Source organism: Delphinus delphis, chromosome 1 (genome assembly GCF_949987515.2).
Source record: "Delphinus delphis chromosome 1, mDelDel1.2, whole genome shotgun sequence".
NCBI classification, from domain to species: Eukaryota; Metazoa; Chordata; class Mammalia; order Artiodactyla; family Delphinidae; genus Delphinus; species Delphinus delphis.
In genome coordinates this window covers 42,388,844-42,416,574 of record NC_082683.1, presented here as the reverse complement: position 1 = coordinate 42,416,574, position 27,731 = coordinate 42,388,844, and the positions used below count along the sequence as shown (strand labels likewise).

The 27,731-nt window shown below is 38.2% G+C and overlaps 1 protein-coding gene across 2 annotated transcripts in view; it reads left to right on the top strand.

The window, feature by feature from the left end:
• Positions 1 to 27,731, top strand: part of EPS15 (epidermal growth factor receptor pathway substrate 15) — a 159,825-nt gene that overhangs the window by 122,355 nt on the left and 9,739 nt on the right. The window contains exons 21-22 of one of the 2 annotated variants that reach the window (XM_060021833.1): positions 419 to 488; positions 14,246 to 14,561. In XM_060021833.1, the coding sequence (XP_059877816.1) occupies positions 419 to 488; positions 14,246 to 14,469 (294 nt within the window). In that variant the 3' untranslated portion in view covers positions 14,470 to 14,561. Of the gene's footprint in view, positions 1 to 418; positions 489 to 14,245; positions 14,562 to 27,731 lie in introns of those variants that run through there. The other variant, XM_060021824.1, reaches the window with a different exon arrangement.

Here is a 27,731-nt window from a genome sequence, read left to right as displayed (position 1 = left end):
CTCTCTGCCTCCCCCTCTCTTTCTCTCTCACACATTAACATTAGAGGAAGGTGAGTAAAGGGCCTATGAGAAGTCTCTGTATTATTAGGAATGGGATTGTGATTGGAGTGGGACACATGAAGACTTTTGAGATGTTAGCAGTTTCCTGGGAGGTGATTGCATAGGTGTTCACTTGATACTTATTTATTAAACTGTACATAATGTTCCATATATTTTTCTGAATGTATGTTATGTTTCACAGTAAAAGATTAGAAAATGATATGTATCATTTCAGTTTAATAAGTTTGCAAATCAGTAGGGGTAAACATTTGCTCCTAATTGATTTAGAGTTTGTAAAGAATATTTTCTTTGGTGTGGCAGTGTGGTTTCAGCTCTAAAATGTTGCCTCTCTGAGTCATGACTTGTGTAATTTGTTTAGGTGGAAACATTAGAGCACAATGATCCTTTTGCTCCTGGTGGGACGGCTGTGGTTGCAGCCAGCGATTTGGGTAAGGAGATGATTTATCAGTGTCTTTCAACAGTAAACACCACCCTCTCTTTAAGCATCTTCCTTTTCGTGTCCAAATATATTCATCCTGTTTACTTATTTATGGCGTAAAAATGATCGCATAGCTATATCCTGTTGCATTCTACCAATAATAAGAATGGTGTTTTTGTATCACTTTCTACTTATCATTTTTTATCTCATTTATTGTTCTTATTAAACAGCTTAATATGTACTCTAGCCAATGTCAGTAAAACCAATAAAAACCCTTTTTGCTTTATAAAAGGCAGCGTTGCTTGGCAGTTTCAAACTCAGCATTCATTCTTATGGATCTTGACCTAAATTTAAAAATTAGTGGCTTCCCATAGGTACTGCTATTAGCTTTACTATAGTGCATAGGTCCTGTTAATAAGACAGAGAAGAACTAAATGTTATTCTGGTACGCAGTTTTCATGCTTTATTTATGGAATCTAATTTTCCATTTATCCTTCTTTTTTCTTTTTTTTTACTTGTATATTTATTTATTAACATCTTTATTGGAGTGTAATTGCTTTACAATAGTGTGTTAGTTTCTGCTGTATAACAAAGTGAAGCAGCTATACATATACATATATCCCCATATCTTCTCCCTCGTGGATCTCCCTCCCGCCCACCCTATCCCACCCCTCTAGGTGGCCACAAAGCGCCGAGCTGATCTCCCTGTGCTATGTGACTGCTTTCCACTAGCTATCTGTTTTACATTTGGTAGTGTATATATGTCAGTTCTACTTCTCTCACTTTGTCCCAGCTTACTCTTCCCCCTCCCCGTATCCTGAAGTCCATTCTCTATGTCTGTATGTTTACTCCTGTCCTCTCCCTAGGTTTTTCAGGACCTTTTTTTTTTTTCTAGATTCCATATATATGTGTTAGCATACGGTATTTGTCTTTCTCTTTCTGACTTACTTCACTCTGTATGACAGACTCTAGGTCCCTCCACCTCACTACAAATAACTCAATTTCATTGCTTTCCATGGCTGAATAATATTCCATTGTATATATGTGCCACACCTTCTTTATCCATTCATCTATCAATGGACACTTAGGTTGCTTCCATGTCCTGGCTATTGTAAACAGAGCTGCAGTGAACATTGTGGTACATGACTCTTTTTGAATTATGGTTGTCTCAGGGTATATGCCCAGTAGTGGGATTGCTGGGTTGTATGGTGGTTCTATTTTTATTTTTTTAAGGAACCTCCGTACTGTTCTCCATAGTGGCTGTATCAATTTACATTCCCACCAACAGTGCAGGACGGTGCCCTTTTCTCCACACCCTCTCCAGCATTTATTGTTTGTAGATTTTTTGATGATGGCCATTCTGACTGGTGTGAGGTGATACCTCATTGCAATTTTGATTTGCATTTTTCTAATGATTACTGATGTTAAGCATCCTTTCATGTGTTTGCTGGTGACCTGTATATCTTCTCTGGAGAAATGTCTATTTAGATCTTCTGCCCATTTTTGGATTGAGTTGGTTGTTCTTTTGATATTGAGCTGCATGAGCTCCTTGTATACTTTGAAGATTAATCCTTTGTCCATTGATTCGTTTGCAAACATTTTCTCCCATTCTGAAGGTTGTTTTTTCATCTTGTTTATGGTTTCCTTTGCTGTGCAAAAGCTTTGAAGTTTCATTAGGTCCCATTTGTTTATATTTGTTTTTATTTCCATTGCTCTAGGAGGTGGGTCAAAAACGATCTTGCTGTGATTTATGTCACAGAGTGTTCTATGTTTTCCTCTAAGAATTTTATAGTGTCTGGACTTACATTTAGGTTGTTGATGTATTTTGAGTTTATTTTTGTGTATGGTGTTAGGGAATGTTCTAATTTCATTCTTTTACATGTAGCTGTCCAGTTTTCCCAGCACCACTTATCAAAGAGGCTGTCTTTTCTCCATTGTATATTCTTGCCTCCTTTATCAAAAATAAGGTGACCATATGTGCATAGGTTTATCTCTGGGCTTTCTATCCTGTTCCATTAATCTATATTTCTCTTTTTGTGGCAGTACCCTACTGTCTTGATTACTGTAGCTTTATAGTATAGTCTGAAGTCCGGGAGTCTGATTCCTCCAGCTCCATTTTTCTTTCTCAAGATTGCTTTCACTATTTGGGGTCTTTTGTGTTTCCATACAAATTGTGAAATTTTTTGTTCTAGTTCTGTGAAAAATGCCATCGGTAGTTTGATAGGGATTGCACCGCATCTGTAGATTGCTTTGGACAGTACAGTTATTTTCACAATGTTGATTTTTCCAATCCAAGAACATGGTATTCTCTCTCCATCTGTTTGTATCATCTTTAATTTCTTTTTTTTTTAAACGTCTTTATTGGGGTATAATTGCTTTACAATGGTGTGTTAGTTTCTGCTGTATAACAAAGTGAATCAGTTATACATATCATATTTTCCCATATCTCTTCCCTCTTGCGTCTCCCTCCCTACCCGCTTCCCTATCCCACCCCTCCAGGCAGTCACAAAGCACCGAGCCGATATCCCTGTGCTATGCGGCTGCTTCCCACTAGCTATCTACCTTAAGTTTGTTAGTGTATATATGTCCATGCCTATCTCTCGCCCTGTCACAGCGCACCCTTCCCCCTCCCCATATCCTCAAGTCAGTTCTCCAGTAGGTCTGTGTCTTTATTCCTGTCTTACCCCTAGGTTCTTCATGACGTTTTTTTTTCTTAAATTTCATATATATGTGTTAGCATATGGTATTTGTCTTTTTCTTTCTGACTTACTTCACTCAGTATGACAGACTCTAGGTCTACCCACCTCACTACAAATAACTCAATTTCGTTTCTTTTTATGGCTGAGTAATATTCCATTGTATATATGTGCCACATCTTCTTTATCCATTCATCCGATGATGGGCACTTAGGTTGTTTCCATCTCTGGGCTATTGTAAATAGAGCTGCAATGAACATTTTGGTACATGACTCTTTATGAATTTTGGTTTTCTCAGGGTATATGCCCAGTAGTGGGATTGCTGCGTCATATGGTAGTTCTATTTGTAGTTTTTTAAGGAACCTCCATACTGTTCTCCATAGTGGCTGAACCAATTCACATTCCCACCAGCAGTGCAAGAGTGTTCCCTTTTCTCCACACACTCTCCAGCATTTATTGTTTCTAGATTTTTTGATGATAGCCATTCAGACTGGTGTGAGATGATATCTCATTGTAGTTCTGATTTGCATTTCTCTAATGATTAATGATGTTGAGCATTCTTTCATGTGTTTGTTGGCAGTCTGTATATCTTCTTTGGAGAAATGTCTATTAGGTCTTCTGCCCATTTTTGGATTGGGTTGTTTGTTTTTTTGTTATTGAGTTGCATGAGCTGCTTGTAAATGTTGGAGATTAATCCTTTGTCAGTTGCTTCATTTGCAAATATTTTCTCCCATTCTGAGGGTTGTCTTTTGGTCTTGTTTATGGTTTCCTTTGCTGTGCAAAAGCTTTGAAGTTTCATTAGATCCCATTTGTTTATTTTTGTTTTTATTTCCATTTCTCTAGGAGGTGGGTCAAAAAGGATCTTGCTGTGATTTATGTCATAGAGTGTTCTGCCTATGTTTTCCTCTAAGAGTTTGATAGTTTCTGGCCTCACATTTAGGTCTTTAATCCATTTTGAGCTTATTTTTGTGTATGGTGTTAGGGAGTGATCTAATCTCATACTTCTACATGTACCTGTCCAGTTTTCCCAGCACCACTTATTGAAGAGGCTGTCCTTTCTCCACTGTACATTCCTGCCTCCTTTATCAAAGATAAGGTGTCCATATGTGCGTGGGTTTATCTCTGGGCTTTCTGTCCTGTTCCATTGATCTATCTTTCTGTTTTTGTGCCAGTACCATACTGTCTTGATTACTGTAGCTTTGTAGTATAGTCTGAAGTCAGGGAGCCTGATTCCTCCAGCTCTGTTTTTCGTTCTTAAAATTGCTTTGGCTATTCGGGGTCTTTTGTGTTTCCATACAAATTATGAAATTTTTTCTTCTAGTTCTGTTAAAAATGCCAGTGGTAGTTTGATAGGGATTGCATTGAATCTATAGATTGCTTTGGGTAGTAGAGTCATTTTCACAATGTTGATTCTTCCAATCCAAGGATATGGTATATCTCTCCATCTATTTGTATCATCTTTAATTTCTTTCATCAGTGTCTTATAATTTTCTGCATACAGGTCTTTTGTCTCCTTAGGTAGGTTTATTCCTAGATATTTTATTCTTTTTGTTGCAATGGTAAATGGGAGTGTTTTCTTGATTTCACTTTCAGATTTTTCTTCATTAGTGTATAGGAATGCAAGAGATTTCTGTGCATTAATTTTGTATCCTGCTACTTTACCACATTCAGTGATTAGCTCTAGTAGTTTTCTCGTAACTTCTTTAGGATTCTCTATGTATAGTATCATGTCATCTGCAAACAGTGACAGCCTTACACCTTCATTTCTGATTTGGATTCCTTTTATTTCTTTTCCTTCTCTGATTGCCGTGGCTAAAACTCCCAAAACTATGTTGAATAATAGTGGTGAGAGTGGACAACCTTGTCTTGTTCCTGATCTTAGAGGAAATGCTTTCAGTTTTTCACCATTGAGAAAGGTGTTGTCTGTGGGTTTGTCATATATGGCCTTTATGATGTTGAGGTAAGTTCCCTCTATGCCTACTTTCTGGAGGGTTTTTATCATAAATGGGTGTTGATTTTTGTCAAAAGCTTTTTCTGCATGTAATGAGATGATCATATGGTATTTCTCCTTCAGTTTGCTAATATGGTTTATCACATTGATTGATTTGCATATACTGAAGAATCCTTGCATTCCTGTGATAAACCCCTCATGGTGTATGATCCTTTTAATGTGTTTTTGGATTCTGTTTGCTAGTATTTTGTTGAGAATTTTTGAATCTATGTTCATCAGTGACATTGGCCTGTAATTTTCCTTCTTTGTGACATCTTTGTCTGGTTTTGGTATCACAGTGATGGTGGCCTCGTAGGATGAGTTTGGGAGTGTTCCTCTTCCATATTTTGGAAGAGTTTGAGAAGGATAGGTGTTAGCTCTTCTCTAAATGTTTGACAGAATTAGCCTGTGAAGCCATCTGGTCCTGGGCTTTTGTCTGTTGGAAGATTTTTAATCACAGTTTCAATTTCAGTGCTTGTGATTGGTCTGTTTATATTTTCTATTTCTTCCTGGTTCAGTCTCGGAAGGTTGTGCTTTTCTAAGAATTTGTCCATTTCTTCCACGTTGTCCAATTTATTGGCATAGAGTTGCTTGTAGTAATCTCTCATGATCCTTTGTATTTCTGCAGTGTCAGTTGTTACTTCTCCTTTTTCATTTCCAACTCTGTTGATTTGAGTCTTCTCCCTTTTTTTCTTGATGAGTCTGGCTAATGGTTTATCAATTTTGTTTATCTTCTCAAAGAACCTGCTTTTAGTTTTATTGATCATTGCTATTGTTTCCTTCATTTCTTTTTCATTTATTTCTGATCTGATCTTTATGATTTCTTTCCTTCTGCTAACTTTGGGGTTTTTGTGTTCTTCTTTCGCTAATTGCTTTAGGTGTAAGGTTAGGTTGTTTATTTGAGATGTTTCTTTTTTCTTGAGGTAGGATTGTACTGCTATAAACCTCCCTTGTAGAACTGCTTTTGCTGCATCCCATAGGTTTTGGGTGGTCGTGTTTTCATTGTCATTTGTTTGTCGGTACTTTTTGATTTCTTCAGTGATCTCTTGGTTATGTAGTAGTGTATTGTCTAGCCTCCATGTGTTTGTGTTTTTTACAGATTTTTTCCTGTAATTGATATCTACTCTCATAGCGTTGTGGTCAGAAAAGATACTTGATACGACTTCAGTTTTCTTAAATTTACCAAGACTTGATTTGTGACCCAAGATATGATCTATCCTGGAGAATGTTCCATGAGCACTTGAGAAGGTGTATTCTGTTGTTTTTGGATAGAATGTCCTATAAATATCAATTAAGTCCATCTTGTTTAATGTATCACTTAAAACTTGTGTTTCCTTATTTATTTTCATTTCGGATGATCTGTCCATTGGTGAAAGTGGGGTGTTAAAGTGTCCTGCTATGATTGTGTTACTGTCAATTTCCCCTTTTATGTCTGTTAGCATTTGCCTTATGTATTGTGGTGCTCCTATGTTGGGTGCATAAATATTTACAATTGTTATATCTTCTTCTTGGATTGATCACTTGGTCATTATGTAGTGTCCTTCTTTGTCTGTTTTACTGGTCTTTATTTAAAGTCTATTTTGTCTGATATGAGAATTGCTACTCCAGCTTTCTTGTGATTTCCATTTGCATGGGATATCTTTTTCCATCCCCTCATTTTCAGTCTGTACTGTGTCCCTTGTAGACAGCATATATATGGATCTTGTTTTTGTATCCATTGAGCCAGTCTGTTTCCTTTGGTTGGAGCATTTAATCCATTTACATTTAAGGTAGTTATGGATATGTATGTTCCTATTCCCATTTTCTTAATTGGTTTGGGTTTGTTATTGTAGGTCTTTTCCTTCTCTTTTGTTTCCTGTCTAGAGAAGTTCCTTTAGCATTTGTTGTAAAGCTGGTTTGGTGGTTCTGAATTCTCTTAGCTTTTGCTTGTCTGTAAAGGTTTTATTGCTCGGTTGAATCTGAATGAGATCCTTGCTGGGTAGAGTAATCTTGGTTTTAGGTTTTTCCCTTTCATCACTTTAAATATGTCCTGCCACTCCCTTCTGGCTTGCAGAGTTTCTGCTGAAAGATCAGCTGTTAACCTGATGGGGATTCCCTTGTGTGTTATTTGTTGCTTTTCCCTTGCTGCTTTTAATATTTTTTCTTTGTATTTAATTTTTGATAGTTTGATTAATATGTGACTTGGCATGTTTCTCCTGCATTTAATCCTGTGTGGGACTCTCTGCACTTCCTGGACTTGATTGACTATTGCCTTTCCCATATTAGGGAAGTTTTCAACTATAATCTCTTCAAATATTTTCTCAGTCCCTTTCTTTTTCTCTTCTTCTTCTGTGACCCCTATAATTCGAACATTGGTGCAGTTAATGTTGTCCCAGAAGTCTCTGAACTGTCCTCAATTCTTTTCATTCTTTTTTCTTTATTCTGCTCTGTGGTAGTTACTTCCGCTATTTTATCTTCCAGGTCACTTATCCAGTCTTCTGCCTCAGTTATTCTGCTATTGATTCCTTCTAGAGAATTTTTTATTTCATTTATTGTGTGGTTCATCATTGTTTCTTTGCCCTTTAGTTCTTCTAGGTCCTTGTTAAATGTTTCTTGTATTTTCTCCATTCTGTGTCCAACATTTTGGATCATCTTTACTATCATTACTCTGAATTCTTTTTCAGGTAGACTGCCTATTTGCTCTTCATTTGTTTGGTCTGGTGGGTTTTTACCTTCCTCCTTCATCTGCTGTGTATTTCTCTGTCTTCTCATTTTGCTTAACTTACTGTGTTTGGGGTCTCCTTTTCACAGGCTGCACGTTTGTCGTTTCCATTGTTTTTGGTGTCTGTCCCCAGTGGCTAAAGTTGGTTCAGTGGGTTATGTAGGCTTCCTGGTGGAGGGGACTGGTGCCTGTGTTCTGGTGGATGAGGCTGGATCTTGTCTTTCTGGTGGGCAGGTCCACATCTGGTGGTGTGTTTTGGGGTGTCTGTGGCCTTATTATGATTTTAGGCAGCTTCTCTGCTAGTGGGTGGGGTTGTGTTCCTGTCTTGCTAGTTGTTTGGCATGTGGTGTCCAGCACTGTAGCTTGCTGGTTGTTGAGTGGAGCTGGGTCTTACCGTTGAGATGGAGATCTCTGGGAGAGCTTTCGCTGTTTTATATTATGTGGAGCCAGGAGGAGTCTGGTGGACCAATGTCCTGAACTCGGCTCTCCCATCTCAGAGGTACAGGTCTGACGCCCGGCCGGAGCACCAAGATCCTGTTAGCCACATGGCTCAGAAGAAAAGGGAGGAAAAAAAGAACCAAAGAAAGAAAAATAAAATAAAGTTATTAAAATAAAAAATTATTAGTAATAAAAAAATTAAAAAGTAATTTAAAAAAAGAAGGAAGAGAGCCACCAAACCAAAAAACAAATCCACCAATGATAACCAGTGCTAAAAACTATACTAAAAAAACAAACAAACAAACAAATCAGACAGAACCCTAGGACAAATGGTAATAGCAAATGTATACAAACAAAATCACACAAAGAAGCATACACATACACACTCACAGAAAGAGAAAAAGGAAAAAAAATATATATTTATATATATAAAAAGAAATAAAGGAAGAGAGCAACCAAATCAATCAACAAATCTACCAATAATAAACTCTAAATACTAAAGTAAGGTAAATATAAAACCAAAAACAAATTAGATGCAGAAAGCAAACCCCAAGTCTACAGTTGCTCCCAAAGACCACTGCCTCAATTTTGGGATTATTCGTTGTCTGTTCAGGTATTCCAGAGATGCAGGGTACATCAAGGTGATCGTGGAGATTTAATTTGCTGCTCCTGAGGCTGCTGGGAGAGATTTCCCTTTCATTTCTTTGTTCTCACAGCTCCTGGGGTTCAGCTTTGGATTTGGCCCGGCCTCTCCGTGTAGGTCACCTGAGGGCGTCTATTCTTTGCTCAGACAGGACGGGGTTAAAGTAGCAGCTAATTAGGGGGCTCAGGCTCACTCAGGCCGGGGGTGGGGCAGGGAGGGAGGGGTACGGAATGCAGGGCGAGCCTGCAGCGGCAGAGGTGGGAGTGACATTGCAACAGCCTGAGGCATGCTGTGTGTTCTCCCGGGGAAGTTGTCCCTGGATCATGGGACCCTGCAGTGGTGGGCTGCACAGGCTCCTGGGAGGGTAGGTGTGGATAGTGACCTGTGCTTGCACACAGGCTTCTTGGTGTCGGCAGCAGCAGCCTTAGCATCTCATGCCTGTCTCTTGGGTCCGTGCTGATAGACGCGGCTAGTGCCCGTCTCTGGAGTTTGTTTAGGTGGTGCTCTGCATCCCCTCTCCTCCGGCACCCCACAACAATGGTCTCTTGCCTCTTAGGCAGATCCAGACTTTTTCCTGGACTCCCTCCTGGCTAGCTATGGCGCACTCGCCCCCTTCAGGTGTGTTCACGCAGCCAACCCCAGTTCTCTCCCTGGGATCTGACCCCTGAAGCCCGAACCTCAGCTCCCAGCCCCCACCCGTCCTGGTGGGTGAGCAGACAAGCCTCTCAGTCTGGTGAGTGTTGGTTGGCACCGATCCTCTGTGCGGGAATCTCTCCGCTTTGCCCTCTGCACCCCTGTTGCTGCGCTCTCCTCCATGGCTCCGAAGCTTCGCCCCCGACCACCCCCCATCTCTGCCATTGAAGGGGCTTCCTAGTGTGTGGAAAATTTTCCTCCTTCACAGCTCCCTGACAGAGGTGCAGGTCCCATCCCTATTCTTTTGTCTGTGTTTCTTCTTCTTTCTTTTTCCCTACCTAGGTATGTGGGGAGTTTCTTGCCTTTTGGGAAGTCTGAAGTCTTCTACCAGCGTTCAGTGGGTGTTCTGTAGGAGTTGTTCCACATTTAGATGTATTTCTGATGTATTCGTGGGGAGGAAGGTGATCTCCACGTCTTACTCCTCCGCCATCTTGAAGGTCTCCTATCCATTTATCCTTTTAGTAACCTTTTAAATAATATTCCCATTTTAAAAATCAGGAAACTGAAGACCAGAACATTAAGTAACTTGATCAAGATTTACAGTTTACTAGATTTGAACCAGGTAAAACCAAGGTTCAAACCTAAATATGAAAGAGTTTAAAAGCTTTTTCAACTAAGTAACTGTTTCTTTCTCACTGTTCATTTGGAAATAAAATAGACCAGCTGTTGGGTAGGAGAGCAGGGAATTAGGGGGAAATAGACTCAAACATGTAAATACTTCAAAAATAATGGCTTATTTTTCCAGATGAAAATAGAGTGAGTTATTCAGTACAGAAATTTGCTGATTGTGACAAATTGAGTATTATGAGTGTAAAGAAAGATAAGTAGAAATGCCTTCACAGTTTGGATTTCTTGTGCAAATTGTAACAAGATGAGATTTAACAGTGTGAATTATTTGTTTTCAGCTTGAAAATTAACTTCCAACAGGAGCAGCTAGAAGAAGGAATGTAAAAAAGCAGATATGTAGAAAATAAGATTTAATGTAGTGCTGGGTTTTGATTTCAACCAAAATTTAGAGTGACAGCAAATAAGATTTCTAAAAGACTTATTGTAATAAAAGTTATTAAATTATATCTTTTTAAAATACATGTGCTCTTTTAGATTCTCATTATTGAAATGCTGAATTAATATCTTGCTAGGGATGTTATATGATTAGAAAGTATAACCGAAGAGAATAAAATGAGAGGTTAATACATTTTAATTAACTCTTGATTGCCCACAGGAAAGAATGGTAAGTGCCATGAGAATTCATTAAAGCAGCAAAAATTTAAAGGAAAGGGAGATTGCCTCCATTTAGGGCAAGTCATAAATGTTTTCAGAGCAGAAGGTGGCCTTTGTGGTTTACCTTGAAAGAATGGGCTACATAAGTAGATATGGAGAGTAGTAAAGAAAGCGAAGAGAGTAACATGAGCAAGGAATGGAGGTAGGACATATAGGACATGTTCAAAGAAAAACAGACATTTTGATAAAGCTTATTTATAGATAGAGGAATAGGTTAAGGCTGAAATGGTCGATTGCCATCTCACTGTAGGTTTCTATTGCCTTTGTTGGTCTCATCTTTCAGTTCCAGTTCCTAGCTTGTTTCCTGTAAAGTGGTAGAGTAAAGGACTATAATAGCCTGGAAGGGGGCTAAGGTTTGTTGTTGTTTATCATCATAGGAAAAGATACCATTTATTGAGCACTTACTTAGTTCTGGCACTCCATGTGCTAACCATTTTCCTGTATTTGGTCTCGTTTAATTCTCACAGCAACTACCTGAGAAAACTGGTATTATGTTTATTGTACAGACAAGGAAAATCAAGAAATGGAGAGATGAAGCCAGTTCACAAGGTTAAAGAAGTAGTAACAGATTGACTCACATTCAGATGTTGTCTCTGGTGTTCCACCAGCCTCTTTGGTCATTCCTTCTGTCTCCTTTGCTGATTCTTCCTCTTTTCCCCAACTTCTTTATGTTGTGTTGCTCTAGGTGTCAGGCTGTGGACTTCTTTTCTTCTCTGTCTCTACTCCTTGGGGATCTCATCTAGTGTCATGGTTTTACATACTCTCTATATGCTGATTTTTAACTCTAGCCACATTTTTCCCCTGAACTCTAGACTCATATATCCAACTACTATCCATATCTCCACTCAAATAGCTCATAGATATATCTAACACAACATATCTAACACCAGACACCTAATCTTCCTCCCCAAACCTGCTTCTCTTGAACCTTTCCCCATCTTAATTAATGGTAATTTCATCTTTAACACTGCTAAGACCTAAAGCCTTAGAATCATCCTTGGTTCTTTTTTTCCTCTTACTCTGTCTCTAATGTATCAGGAAGTCTTCTTGACTTCCTGTCAGGTTCTACCTTCAAATTATGTACAATAAAAACTTTACAATGGCCTAAACCTTTCTAATAATATCTCATCATTATTCCCTTTACTCGCTCTGCTCCAGCCACAGTGACCTTCTTACTGTTGCTCAAAAAACAGGCTCATGAACCTTAGGCCCTTTGCTGTTCCCCATTCCTAGGATGATTTTTCTTCATATAGCCACATGATGATCTCCATAACCTCTAACAAATCTTTGCCAAAATGTCACCTTCTCATCTAGCCCGGCACTCACACCGTATTGTTCCCTACTCTTTCTTATTTTATTTTGGCTTATTACTTTCCAGCGTACTATATAAATTACTTTGTTTTTCTCTTACCTGTCTCCTCCTCCTCCTCCCACTAGATTCTGAGGTCCACAGGAACTTAACTTTTTATTCACTGATGTATCCCAAGAACTTTAAACCATACCTGCGTACATAGTATTACTTAATGAATGGGTGAATCAATTACTGTCCTCACAGAGCATGTAAAAGGAGCTCAGTGGATGAGAATCTTTGTAGGGGGAGGGACACGTTGTTTATTTTTTCTGATAAGTGGGGTTTTTTTTTAACATTGTGGTAAAATATACATGACATAAAATTTACCATTTTAAACATTTTTAAGTATACAGTTAGTGGTATTAAGTACCTTCACATTGTTGTGCAACCATTACATTCATCTATCTCCAGAACTTTTTTCATCTTCTAAAACTGAAACTCTGTACCAGTTAAACAAGAACTCCCCATTTCCCCTTCCCACCAGGCCCTGGCAACCACCATTTGCTTACTGTGTTTATGAATTTGACTGCTCTAGGTACCTCACGTAAGTGGAATCATATAGTATTTGTCTTTTTGTGTATTGGGCTTATTTCACTTGGCATAATTTCCTCAAGGTTCATCCATGTTGTAACATGTACCAGAATTTCCTTCGTTTTTAAGACTGAATAATATTCTGTTGTATGAATATACCATGTTTTGTTTGTCTATTCATCCATCAATAGACACTTGGGTTGCTTCCACATTTTGACTATTGTGAATAATGCTCCTATTCATATGAGTGTACAAATACCTATTCAAGTCCCTGGTTTTAGTTCTTTTGGGTATATACCAAGAATTGCTAGATCATATGGTAATTCTATTTTTGATTTTTTGAGAAGCCACTGTACTGTTTTCCATGCCTTACTATTTTACATTCCCATCAGTGGTGCACAAGGGTTCCAAGTTCTTTACATTCTTGCCAACACTAACTACTTTCTGGTTTTTTGATAATAGCTGTTTTAATGGGTGTGAAGTGGCAGCTCATTAATTTGATTTGCATTTCCCTAATGATTAGTGATTTTGATCCTTTTGTGTGCATATTGGCCACTTGTATATCTTTGAAGAAATGTCTGTTCAGGTACTTGGCACATTTTTAAAAATCAGTTGTTTGTTTTTTTGTTGTTGCATTGTAGGAGTTCTTTATATACTCTGGGTATCAACCCCTTAGGAGACATATGATTTGCAAATATTTTCTCCCATATCATAGGTTGCCTTTTCATTCTGTTGATACTGTCTGTTGGTTCACAAAACTTTTTAATTATGATGTAGTCCAGTTTATCTACTTTTTCTTTTGTTGCCTATGCTTTTAGTGTCCTATCCAAGAAAGTATTGCTAAATCCAATGTTGTGAAACTTTCACTTAAGTTTTCTTCTAAGAGTTTTTAGTTTTAGATCTTACATTTAGGTCTTTGATCCATTTTGAGTTAGTTTTACTTCATTCTTTTTCATGTGGATATCCAGTGTTCCCAACACCACTTGTCCTTTCCCCACTGAGTGGTCTTGACATATTTGTAGAAAATCATTTGACTGTACATACAGGGATTTATTTCTGGGCTCTCTGTTCTGTTCCATTGACCTAAATGTCTTAAGGCTAGTACTGTTTTGATTATGATAGCTTTGTAATAAGTTTTGAAATCAGAAAGTTTGAGACCTGTAACTTTGTTATTCTTCTTCAAGAATGTTTTTGCTATTCAGGGTTCCCTGAGATTCCATATGAATTTGAGGATGAATTTTCTATTTCTGCAAACAAATGTCATAGGGATTTTCACAGTGATTACATTGAATTCTATGGATTGCTTTATTGCTTTGGATAGTATTAATGTCCTAACAATACGAAGTCTTCCAGTCCATGAATGTGGGCCGTTTTTCCATTTATCTGTATCTACATTCTTTCAGAATGCTTTTTTTTTTTTTTTTTTTTTTTGGCGGTATGTAGGCCTCTCACTGTTGCGGCCCTCCCATTGCGGAGCACAGGCTCCGGACGCGCAGGCTCAGTGGCCATGGCTCACGGGCCCAGCCTCTCCCCGGCATGTGGGATCTTCCTGGACCGGGGCACAAACCCGTGTCCCCTGCATCAGCAGGCGGACTTTCAACCACTGCGCCACCAGGGAAGCCCCAGAATGTTTTATAGTTGTCAGTATACGTGTCCTCCTTGGCTAATTCCTAAGTATTTTATTCTTTTTGATGCTATTGTAAATGACATTGTTTTCTTAATTTCCTTTACAGATTGTTCGGATTATCAGTGTATGGAAATGCTATTGATTTTTTGTTCATTGATTTTGTATCCTGCTACCTTGTTCAAGTCATTTATTCTAAACATGTTTTTTGTTTGTTTGTTTGTTTGTAGAATCTTTAGGGTTTTCTGCATGTAAGATCATGTCGTCTGCAAACAGAGATAATTTTACTTCTTCCTTTCCAGTTTGGATGCCTTTTTTTTCCCCCTTGCCTAATTGCTCTGGCTAGGATTTCTATGTTGAAAAGAAGTGGTGAAGGTGAGCATCCTTGTCTTGTTAAAAATTTTAGAAAAAAAGCTTTCAATCTCTCACCATTGGTATGATGTTCAGTGTTGGCTTTTCATATATGGTCTTTATTATGTTGAAGTAGTTTTCTTCTTTTCCTAGTTTGCTCAATGTTTTATCATGAAAGGATTTTGAATTTTGTCAATTGCTTTTACTGCATCAATTGAGATGATCACATGGCTTTTTTTTCCCTTCATTCTGTTAATGTGATGTATTACATTAGTTGATTTTCCTATGTTGAACCATCTTTACATACAGAATGAGAGCCTGTAGCTTCCTTACCAGTGATCTAACTGACATCGTGATTTGAATGAGGATCTTAGAACTAAAACTCTTTAGAATTGAATGGGCTTCGTGTTAGTGGTGTCTGGGGCTGAGTTATACAGACTTTCCACAGACTCAGAAATATCAGAGGTCTGAACATTCTTTCTCTTTCTTCTTTTGTTTTCAAAGCTATATACAAGGTCATCCAAACTTTGTTTTTGCATTTTTCTCATTTAATCTTTAAAATGGTTATATGAGACAGGTGCTATTTTCTTTCTCACTTTAATAATGAGGAAAATGAGACTCTGACCAAGCAGTTTGCCCAAGATCACAATAACTGTAGCAATGCTCAGTTTCTAATCCATGTCTTATTTCAGAGCTCATGCTGTTAATCACTTTGTTACCATGCTTCTGCCTTATATCTTCTCATCCAGTTCTGACAATACAAAAATTGGCATAGGGTGATGCCACAGATTTTTTTCTCTCTCAAACTTACATTACTGCCTTTGTTAGAGCAGAAGGAACCTTAGACATGCTATGGACCAGAGTTTTCACATTATTTTCCACGAAACCAGCTTCCAGAGAAGTCTTCAGGGAATTGGTAGAATCTAGTTTCATTATTTTTTAAGTGTCTTTGAATTTTTAAAAACTGCAAGTTAATTAGGTATATGCATTCATATCTGTTACAAACCAGATTTTAACATATTGGAATGCACTGGTGCTTTAAAGAACTATCAAGTTAAGTGGTTTTTGTGCAAACCTCTGAGTAAACATTTATTTAAACCACCCAGAGATTACGAGACTGTTGTTCAAAAGTGTATATTATAGCTACTTTCTTGGATGAATTATGTTTTTCAAATAAAGCAACCAAAACCAAGTACAGAAATAAGTTTGATCCCTGACTTTAAACATTTGTGTTAATCAAAATTGCTTCATTGTTGCTGTGATAAATAAATGTTATAAATTTGAACTTAAAAATGAATTTAAAGGGCTTCCCTGGTGGCGCAGTTGTTACGAATCCACCTGCCAATGCAGGGGACACAGGTTCAAGCCCTGGTCTGGGAAGATCCCACATGCCGCGGAGCATCTAAGCCCGTGTGCCGCAACTACTGAGCCTGCACTCTAGAGCCCACGAGCCACAACTACTGAAGCGCAAGTGCCTAGGGCCCATGCTCCGCAACAAGAGAAGACACCGCAATGAGAAGGAAGTTCAAAGTTAGTTACAATATGGAATATGAAACTGTTATCAATGAACTTTTCATACTCTGTTAAACTCCATTAGTCTTTCTTCCACATTGAATGAACTTTTTATCCATATATGATTTTGTAACATGCATTGATCATTTGGAATTGGTTCACTGAGTTATGCATGTCTTCCAAATGTTGACACATTTCATTATAAATTGTTTCTTAAATCATCTTTATTGATATCACCATCCATCTCATGAGTGTCTTTTAAGTATTGGTATAATGTTAAGCTTACAAGGCAGATAATACTTTCCAAGGTTCCAGTTTTTACTTGAAAGCTTCAATTTTCATCATCTGCAACAAATACTTTCAGTTGTTTTCCTTAAAGTGACAGATACACTTTATTTAGGAAGAAGTGTTGCCCAATACCTAAATCTGAATAACCATTGTTATCTGTCACTTCTTGCAAGTAAAAATGGTGTTCCATGAAAAAAGCAGCTGGTTCACCTTGTTTCTCAGACCATCATATAAGTGCTTTTCCTCCTCATAACTGATTATACTTTGGTACTCAGCAGAAGTGCTTTGTGTGTATTTCTAATTTTGTCTTCCATAGTTTTTAAAAGAACCTAAGGGTCACCATTTATTTTAAATCAATAGTTTTTATTGATTCATCGACAGATGTTCATAAGTGCAAATGGCCTTTTTATCCCCCTGCGAGTTTGTGAGGGTGAACAGTACAGTTGCTACCAGCCAGTACAGTTTGGTGCTGCTGCCTTGATTCCCACTAAAGCACCCACCACTTTTTTTTTTAACCCACCACTGGTTTTGCAACATTGTTGCAGATAATGCAGTGAGAAAGATAAATAACATCTTCATATTCTGAAAGTAGTTTTGACCTTACAGACCTCCCTTAAGGGGCCTTGGGGGACTTTTGGAGTGCTTGGACCACACTTTGAGAACTGCTGATCTAATATATTCTAAAACATTTTCCTGTTGCCCTATACTGCGCTGGTCTCTGTTCCCTCAGGCCAGTTTGCTCCCAGGAGGTATCTGGGACAGATGTCTCCTTTTATTCAGAACAAGAGCAAGAGAAATAATCTCAGTGTTCTGGAGAAAAAACTGAAGAGCGAGGCTATCTTTTTAGTCCCATATTTAGGCTGGTGCTTCTGCTCTTCTCTTAATACACACTTCCTGTGGTGGTGTTGTCTGGTTCTGTGCCTTCAACTACATCCTGTTTCCTGATGACTCCTAGATTTTGTCCTCTATGCCTGAACTCTCTCCTGAACTTCCAGTACTTTCAAGTTGCCTGCTGGATATTTCTCCTTAGGTGTCAAGCTCAACAATGCTTAAAGTTAATAATCACCTTTTCCAATTAGTCTCTCCTTCAAAGTATAGTATAAACAATAACAAAGAGCCAAGCTTTACCTCCTTCTACATTCTACTTTATGTACTAATGACACTATTATTGGCCCTCAGCCAATCATCCTAGACTTTTTCTCTATCATTCCTCATCTCCCATAAATTGCCAAGTCTTGTTCTTTTACCCGCAATTGGACTCTGATTGTCTGTTCCTCATTATACTCAGCTTTGTTTGGGTCCTCATCATGTTTTACCTGGACTATGATATCAAGTCGCCTCCAGTCTCTTTACCTGCTGGTCTTGCATGACTGCCAGAATTGTCTTTGTTAACATTTGATCATATTACTAACCACAAATCTAATCACTAGCCTCGTGCTCCAAATATATGTGTGTGGATATATATATAACTTTTTATTACTTATATTTCTATGCTATTTATATTGTAAACATTTATATATCATATATTATTATATATTTTTTAATATATTGTCTGTTATATTATTTATGTGTGTGTGTGTGTGTGTATATATATATATATATATACATTTGATGGTCTTTTACTTAATGTGTCACAGATATATGTCTGAAAGTAAAGTTGTCCACCTTATGAAATGTAAAACAATACTAAACATCTGGATATCCCATCTCTGCTCATAGCACTACCATCTACTCAGTTGCCCAAGCAGAGACCTGCGAGTCATCCCAGGTTGCATTCCTACTCTCCCATCCCAGAACTTTCGACACATAGCAAAGGCTTACAGATTGACTGCTGAAAAAATGAATAAATCATTTGTCTCAAATCTGCTACATTGTCATAAGATTTTGAATTCAATGGAAACATAAACAGTCTAGAGAGGAGTTGTCATCCATAGGACATGGATGCTTGAGTCCAGCTGCCTGAACTTACTCAGATAACAGTGCTAGTTCCTTAGGTTTTCTAAGTCTCAGTTTCCTAAAGTATTTATTGTGGTTCCTGTCATAGTAAATGGTAGTTGTTGTTATTGCTGTTACTGCTTTTTAGTTTAATGGTTTCCAAATGCAGACTAGTTACTTGTAATATACTCTTCATTAGTTCCAAATGAAATAGAGACAAGGGAGAGGGAGAGAGTGAGTGTGTGTGTGTGTGTGTGTGTGTGTGTGTGTGTGTTTGTGTTGTCAGCTCTTTTCCTGGAAAGGATTCTTTTAGTCTACAATTGTTTTCTCTTCTCTTTAGTTTTTTAAGTTCTTTTTGTTTGACGAATGAAAGCTGGACTTTTATTTTTTTTAAATTTCATGGTTAAGTTGTTAAATATGTGTTTTCCCCCAACTTATATATAGGCTCTTAACATACTTATTTAGTTTACTTGTTCATAAACTCAACATCTGAAAACCACGGAGCCTCAGAGAGGTGGCATTACGTACCCAAGGTTACAAACACAGGACATTTACCTTCCTTACTCACACCTCTATACCCCTGTCCTTTTTCACTGGGAAATTTAGTCAGCAAAAAGATTAATCCCACAGAACAGGAGAATTGTAAGCTTTCAAAATAAATTAGAAACATAAGGGTAAATTTTTGTTATTAAAAATTAATCACTCTACACCTACCTTTAAAATATTGTAGTTATGATAGTAATAGAAGGACGTTAATTTTTTTTTTTTTTTTTTTTTTTTTTTTGCGGTACGCAGGCCTCTCACTGTTGTGGCCTCTCCCGTTGCGGAGCACAGGCTCCAGACGGGCAGGCTCAGCGGCCATGGCTCACGGGCCCAGCCTCTCCGCGGCATGTGGGATCTTCCCAGACTGGGGCACGAGCCTGTGTCCCCTGCATCGGCAGGCGGACTCTCAACCACTGTGCCACCAGGGAAGCCCCCAGGACGTTAAATATTTTTAATATTTTGTCTCAATTATTTTAGCATTTCCTCCTGGTGATAGACACATTGCAGACAAATAAAGAAAACTAAAGAAAGCAAATTCAGGTCACTCAGTTTCTACATATATTTTATTTTGACTTGTAAATGTTCTTTTTACGCTTCATTATATAAATGAGATTAGCTGTGGTGCCAGAAAATTTTTGCATGGAATATTTTACTAACTCCTAACTGAGAAAATGCAGAATCTTTCCAATTCTTTTTTTTTCTTTGATAATCTCCTGTTATTTGCTACCAGCTACCTGTACAAATGAAAATTACATTGATGGTGACTATCAAGAATTTGAAGAATTCTTTTTTTTTATTTTTTAATCTTTTTGTCTGCACTGTGTGGCATGTGTGATCTTAGTTCCCTGACCAGGGATCGAACCCACACCCTCTGCAGTGGAAGCGAGGAGTCTAAACCTCTGGACCACCAGGGAAGTCCCTCCAATTCTTAATTAAAGCTTTATAACATTCTGAGGATATAGAAGGGAACTCATGGTGTCCCCAGAGCATCTTTGACACCAGCATTAGTAAAATGCCAAGTAGGTCTTCGTTTTTACAGGCAATGACTCAGGCTAAGCATGCAGATGTTCATATATTTTACAATTCTTAGCCTCTGCTTTCTTTCATGTTTCTTCTCTAATTTTCTCCATTTCCACAAACCACAAGTCATGAATGTTTCTTCGAGACCACTTAATTTTGGAATGGAAAAATGTGTATGCATGAGCAGGTGTATATTTGGGTATAGTGAGTGTATATCTCTGTCTCCTCCCACCTCCTTTCTGTCCACAAGTAAAAGTGTGAAAGCTTTTTTGTAGTCTTTTTTGCCCCTTCCACATAAATCTAGGTGTTATTTCTCCTTTACTGTCTTTGAACTTTAACACTTACTGTGTAGCAGTTGTGTACATGTATATCACTCAGTTAAATCATGAGTTCCTTGAAGGTAGATGTTGTGTCTTATTTCCCCCTAAATCCCTAGTACCTAGGCTTAAACATAAAAGATGCTTACTAAATGTGAATGGATTAGTGGGTCAGTGAGTGAGTGAACTAATTGAAGACCAGCTTGAGAAAGTAGATCCTTTACTAATGACTATGATTCACGAGTATCTCTTGAAGGTTCTTTGTGAGCTTGAGCTTAATTATTTTATGGATTGTGCATGGGTCATGGAGAAAAAAAAGTGTTCTTCTTCCTCCCAGGATTCTCTGGTAGACAGCTGTTCTTTGGGATTATTTGTGAGCCTTAAGGTTTCCCTTATTCCTTGTTGGTCAGCTGGTTGTACTAAGAAATGTTATGGTATCTGTTTGGAATATCCTTAGTAACTAGATGGTTTCTGTCCTTTTTATCCTTTAATATTTTCAGCAAATATGAGTGTTCTTGACCTTGAGGATACAGTAGTGAACAAAACAAAGTTCCTGTCTTTTTTAGAGCTTATGTAAACAAATATATAACATGTCAGTTATGATGATTGCTATGAATTAAATGAGAGTAAAGGGGTAAAAAGTGATATGCCTAAAATGTAGCTTTATCATTCACACCTCACAAAAAATCATGTCAGCATAGTATGATCTCAAATAAGTAAGGAAAAAAATACCAGGGAAAAAAGCTGGTAAAGTATGATAAAATATTGGTATGGGTTCCTTCTTTCCTTCTCTCTCTTTCTTTCCTTTCTTTTAAATTGAAGTGTAATTGACGAGCATTATGTTAATTTCAGGTGTACAACATAATGATTCAACATTTGTGTGCATTGCAAAATGATCACCTCAATAAGTTTATTTACCATCTATCACCATACAAAGTTACAAATTTTTTTCCTTGTGATGAGAACTTTTTAAGATTTACTTTCTTAGCAACTTTCAAGTTTGCAATACAATATTACTAACTTTAGTCCCCATGCTGTACATTACATACCCATGACTTACTTATTTTATGACTGGCAGTTTGTACATTTTAACCCCTTCATCCACGTTGCCCATTCCTCAACCCCTCTCCTCAGAATTATTCCCGCTAATCAGATTATAGATGATATTTTTAAATTATGCTTTTATGTATTTCTCCAAAGTGATCATTACCTTTATTCCTGGGGAGAAGAGGGTGCTAATCAGATTACCTTTGCATTCAAAGTCTGATTCTGCTGACCCATGGCTCCTGTGTGCCTCAAGAAAAAGAAAGCCACGTACTGAGTTCCTCTCCCAGTATTTCTGTGACTCCTCAGCAGGTGTCTCACACATAATGTGAACAAGTTCATGCTCAGTGAGTCCTTCCAGTTTCTGGACAGGTCTCTGCTTCATATCAACCATGATCAATATCTGAGAAAGTTCTTTCCAAAGTCTTATTTTCCCAATTCAGGCAAAAGTGCTTTGTCATTCATCTAGGATACATTCCCCAGTGTTTGGATCAATGCTGAATTCATTTCTTATGATGAAGGACGTATAGAAAAACTCTGAGGAGACCTTCAAGATGGCAGAAGAGTAAGACATGGAGATCACCTTCCTCCCCACAGATACATCAGAAATACATCTACATGTGGAACAACTCCTACAGAACACATACTGAACGCTGGCAGAAGACTGCAGACTTCCCAAAAGCTGTGGGGCTGACAGGGTCTTTGTGCTCCAGCTGGGTGTCAGACCTGTGCCTCTAGGTGGGAGAGCCAAGTTCAGGACATTGGTCGACCAGAGACCTCCTGGCTCCACATAATATCAAGTGACGAAAGCTCTCCCAGAGATCTCCATCTCTGGAGATCTCTGGGAGAGCTTTCGTCATTTGATATTGTGGAGCCAGGGCTCCACAATATATGTGGAAGGGGCAAAAAAGACTTACAAAAAAGCTTTACAAAAAAGCTTTCACACTTTTACTTGTGGACAGAAAGGACCCAGCTCCACTCAACGACCAGCAAGCTACAGTGCTGGACACTCTATGCCAAACAACTAGCAAGACAGGAACGCAACCCCACCCATTAGCCTAAAATCACAGTAAGGTCACAGACACCCAAAAACACACACCGGACATGGTCCTGCCCACCAGAAAGACAAGGTCCAGCGTCATCCACCAGAAGACAGGCACCAGTCCCCTCCACCCGGAAGCCTACACAACCCACTGAACCAACCTTAGCCACTGAGGGCAGACACCAAAAACAATGGGAACTACGAACCTGCAGCCTGTGAAAAGGAGACCACAAACACAGTAAGTTAAGCAAAATGAGAAGACAGAGAAAACACACAGCAGATGAAGGAGCAAGGTAAAAACCCACCAGACCAAACAAATGAAGAAACAAATAGGCAGTCTACCTGAGAAAGAATTCAGAGTAATGATAGTAAAGATGATCCAAAATCTTGGAAATAGAATGGAGAAAATACAAGAAACATTTAACAAGGACCTAGAAGAACTAAAGAGCAAACAAACAATGATGAACCACACAATAAATGAAATTAAAAATTCTCTAGAAGGAATCAATAGCAGAGTAACTGAGGCAGAAGAACATTTAAGTGACCTGGAAGATAAAATAGTGAAAGTAACTACCGCAGAGCAGAATAAAGAAAAGAGAATGAAAAGAATTGAGGACAGTCTCAGAGACTTCTGGGACAACATTAAACACACCAGCATTTGAACTATAGGGGTCCCAGAAGAAGAAGAGAAAAAGAAAGGGACTGAGAAAATATTGGAAGACATATACTTGAAGACTGCCCTAATATGGGAAAGGCAGTAGTCATTCAAGTCCAGGAAATGCAGAGTCCCACACAGGATAAATCCAAGGAGAAACAGGCCAAGACACATATTAATCAAACTATCAAAAATTAAATACAAAGAAAAAATATTAAAAGCAGCAAGGGAAAAGCAACAAATAACACACAAGGGAATCCCCATCAGGTTAACAGCTGATCTTTCAGCAGAAACTCTGCAAGCCAGAAGGGAGTGGCAGGACATATTTAAAGTGATGAAAGGGAAAAACCTACCACCAAGATTACTCTACCCAGCAAGGATCTCATTCAGATTCAACCGAGCAATTAAAACCTTTACAGACAAGCAAAAGCTAAGAGAATTCAGAACCACCAAACCAGCTTTACAACAAATGCTAAAGGAACTTCTCTAGACAGGAAACAAAAGAGAAGGAAAAGACGTACAATAACAAACCCAAACCAATTAAGAAAATGGGAATAGGAACATACATATCCATAACTACCTTAAATGTAAATGGATTAAATGCTCCAACCAAAAGAAATAGACTGGCTCAATGGAAACAAAAACAAGATCCATGTATATGCTGTCTACAAGAGACCGACTTCAGACCAAGGGACACATACAGACTGAAAGTGAGGGGATGGAAAAAGATATTCCATGCAAATGGAAACCAAAAGAAAGCTGGAGTAGCAATTCTCATATCAGACAAAATAGACTTTAAATAAAGACCAGTAAAACAGACAAAAAGGGCACTATATAACGACCAAGTTATCAATCCAAGAAGAAGATATAACAATTGTAAATACTTATGCACCCAACATAGGAGCACCACAATACATAAGGCAGATGCTAACAGCCATAAAAGGGGAAATCGATAGTAACACAATCATAGTAGGAGACTTTAACACCCCACTTTCACCAATGGACAGATCATCCAAAATGAAATTAAATAAGGAAACACAAGCATTAAATGATACATTAGACAAGATGGACTTAATTGATGTTTATAGGACATTCTATCCAAAAACAACAGAATACACCTTCTCAAGTGCTCATGGAACATTCTCCAGGATAGATCATATCGTGGGTCACAAATCAAGCCTGGTAAATTTAAGAAAATTGAAATTGTATCAAGTATCTTTTCCAACCACAACGCTGTGAAACTAGTTATCAATTACAGGAAAAATTCTGTAAAAAATACAAGCACATGGAGGCTAAACAATACGCTACTAAATAACCAAGAGATCACTGAAGAAATCAAAGAAAAATCAAAAAATACCTAGAAACAAATGACAATGAAAACACGACGACCCAAAACCTATGGGATGCAGCAAAAGCAGTTCTAAGAGGGAAGTTTATAGCAGTACAATCCTACCTCAAGAAAAAAGAAGCATCTCAATTAAACAACCTAACCTTACACCTAAAGCAATTAGAGAAAGAAGAACACAAAAACCCCAAAGTTAGCAGAAGGAAAGAAATCATAAAGATCAGACCAGAAATAAATGAAAAAGAAATGAAGGAAATGACAGCAAAGATCAATAAAACTAAAAGTTGGTTCTTTGAGGAGATAAACAAAATTGATAAACCATTAGCCCGACTCATCTAGAAAAAAAGAGAGAAGACTCAAATCAATAGAATTACAAACGAAAAGGAGAAGTAACAACGAGACACTGCAGAAATACAAAGGATCATGAGAGATTACTACAAGCAACTCTATGCCAATAAAATGGACAACCTGGAAGAAATGGACAAATTCTTAGAAAAGCACAACCTTCCTAGACTGAACCAGGAAGAAATAGAAAATATAAACAGACCAATCACAAGCACTGAAATTGAGACTGTGATTAAAAATCTTCCAACAGACAAAAGCCCAGGATCAGATGGCTTCACAGGCGAATTCTCTCACACATTTAGAGAAGAGCTAACACCTATCCTTCTCAAGCTCTTCCAAAATATAGCAGAGGTAGGAACACTCCTAAACGCATTCTACGGGGCCACCATCACCCTGATACCAAAACCAGACAAAGATGTCTCAAAGAAAGAAAACTACAGGCCAATATCACTGATGAACATAGAGGCAAAAATCCTCAACAAAATACTAGCAAACAGAATCCAACAACACATTAAAAGGATCATACACCATGATCAAGTGGGGTTTATCACAGGAAAGCGAGGATTCTTCAATATATGCAAATCAATCAGTGTGATACACCATATTAACAAATTGAAGGAGGAAAACCATATTATTATCTCTCTATGACATAAATCACAGCAAGATCCTTTCTGACCCACCTCCTAGAGAAATGGAAATTAAAAAATATAAACAAATGGGACCTAATGAAACTTAAAAGCTTTTGCACAGCAAAGGAAACCATAAACAAGATGAAAAAATAGCCCTCAGAATGGGAGAAAATGTTTGCAAATGTATCAACAGACAAAGGATTAATCTTCAAAATATACAAGCAGCTCATGCAGGTCAATATCAAAAAAACAAACAACCCAATCCAGAAATGGGCAGAAGACCTAAGTAGACATTTCTCCAAAGAAGATATACAGATTGCCAACAAACACATGAAAGGATGCTCAACATCAGTAATCATTAGAGAAATGCAAATCAAAATTGCAGTGAGGTATCACCTCATACCAGTCAGAATGGCCATCATCAAAAAATCTACAAACAATAAATGCTGGAGAGGGTGTGGAGAAAAGGGCACCATCTTGCACTGTTGGTGGGAATGTAAATTGATACAGCCACTATGGAGAACAGTATGGAGGTTCCTTAAAAAACTAAAAATAGAACTACCATATGACCCAGCAATCCCACTACTGGGCATATACCCTGAGAAAACCATAATTCAAAAAGAGTCAGGTACCACAATGTTCATTGCAGCTCTATTTACAATAACCAGGACATGGAAGCAACCTAAGTGTTCACGGACAGATGAATGGATAAAGAAGGTGTGGCACGTATATACAATGGAATATTACTCAGCCATAAAAAGAAACAAAACTGAGTTATTTGTAATGAGGTGGATGGACCTAGAGTCTGTCATACAGAGTGAAGGAAGTCAGAAAGAAAAAAACAAATACCATATGCTAACACATATATATGGAATCTAAAAAAAAAAAAAAATGTTCTGAAGAACCTAAAGGCAGGACAGGATTAAAGATGCAGACATAGAGAATGGACTTGAGGACACGGGGAGGGGGAAGGGTAAGCTGGGACAAAGTAAGAGAGTGGCATGGACATACATATACTACCAAATGTAAAATAGATAGCTAGCGGGAAGCAGCCACATAGCATAGGGAGATCAGCTTTGTGACCACCTAGAGGGGTGCTATAGGGAGGGTGGGAGGGAGATACAAGAGGGAGGAGATATGGGGATATATGTATATGTATAACTGGTTCACTTTGTTATAAAGCAGAAACTAACACACCTTTGTAAAGCAATTATACTCCAATAAAGATGTTAAAAAATACTCTAGTAACCTACATGTAGCATATTCTTCATATACAAGTGTCATGTTTTTTATTAGTGTCTTTCACAATGAACACTTCATAATATTTCAGTCAAACCTGACCTAACTCAGCAGTGTTGTCACATGTGTTATGACTGCTTGTAAAAGCTGTGGTACCATGGCAGAGCAAAAGCGTGAAGCAGATATTTCAGTCCGTCAAGTGAAATGAGCCCAACTCCTTTTCCATCATTACCCTTATACCAATCAGGAGAGCGTCTGCATCCTGCTCAGGCTGTGCCTCAGCTGCCACTGCATCAGGAATTACAGGAAGAGGAGGAGAAAGAAGGGAAAGCCTGAAACAGCACCCATGACTAGGCAGGGCCTGAGGCTGTGGGACGCAGCAGATATGTAGTAATGCAAAACCATCTTTTATGGCTAAAGCTGTAGGATTTCCTGTAAGTCTGGATTCTCAACATCCTCTTCAGGTTCAGAGTTATTGGTGTGTCCCTAAAGGACTGATTTTCTCTGTGCTTCTACCCACCTCATGACTGTCTTGGTGACAAGAAAAAGATAATGTGTATCTTCCTTGCCCCTCTTCTGTTTATGTCCATGGTGTACTCACTGTTAGAGGTAAGGGCACACTTTACACATTTAAATGAGTGGGTGAGCACACTTTGTCCTAAAACTGATTTGATGTAAAGATGAGTTAAGGAAGAGCAAGGAGCATTTTTCTATGCATCTTTGCTCTCTTACCCTCTCTTTTGAGATTCACTCACTTCTTCCTTTGTTTCTTTCTGCTTTCCTATATCAAGCAGCAATTCCTATAAATATTCTTTGACCTTATTGGTAGCCTTTATGCCTGAACAGACAAAACCTATCTCAAAGTAAGTCAGTTTGTTCCAGCTGAAAATGTTAGTCTATTTGTTAAGTGCACTATGATGGAACAGATAACTTCTCATGCCTGTGGAGCAGGGATTAAATACTGCTTTTGCAATGACTGTTCCTTCTGCCTGGAATAGATTTCTCTCCCCCACCTCCATCTATTCAGCAGACTCCATCCC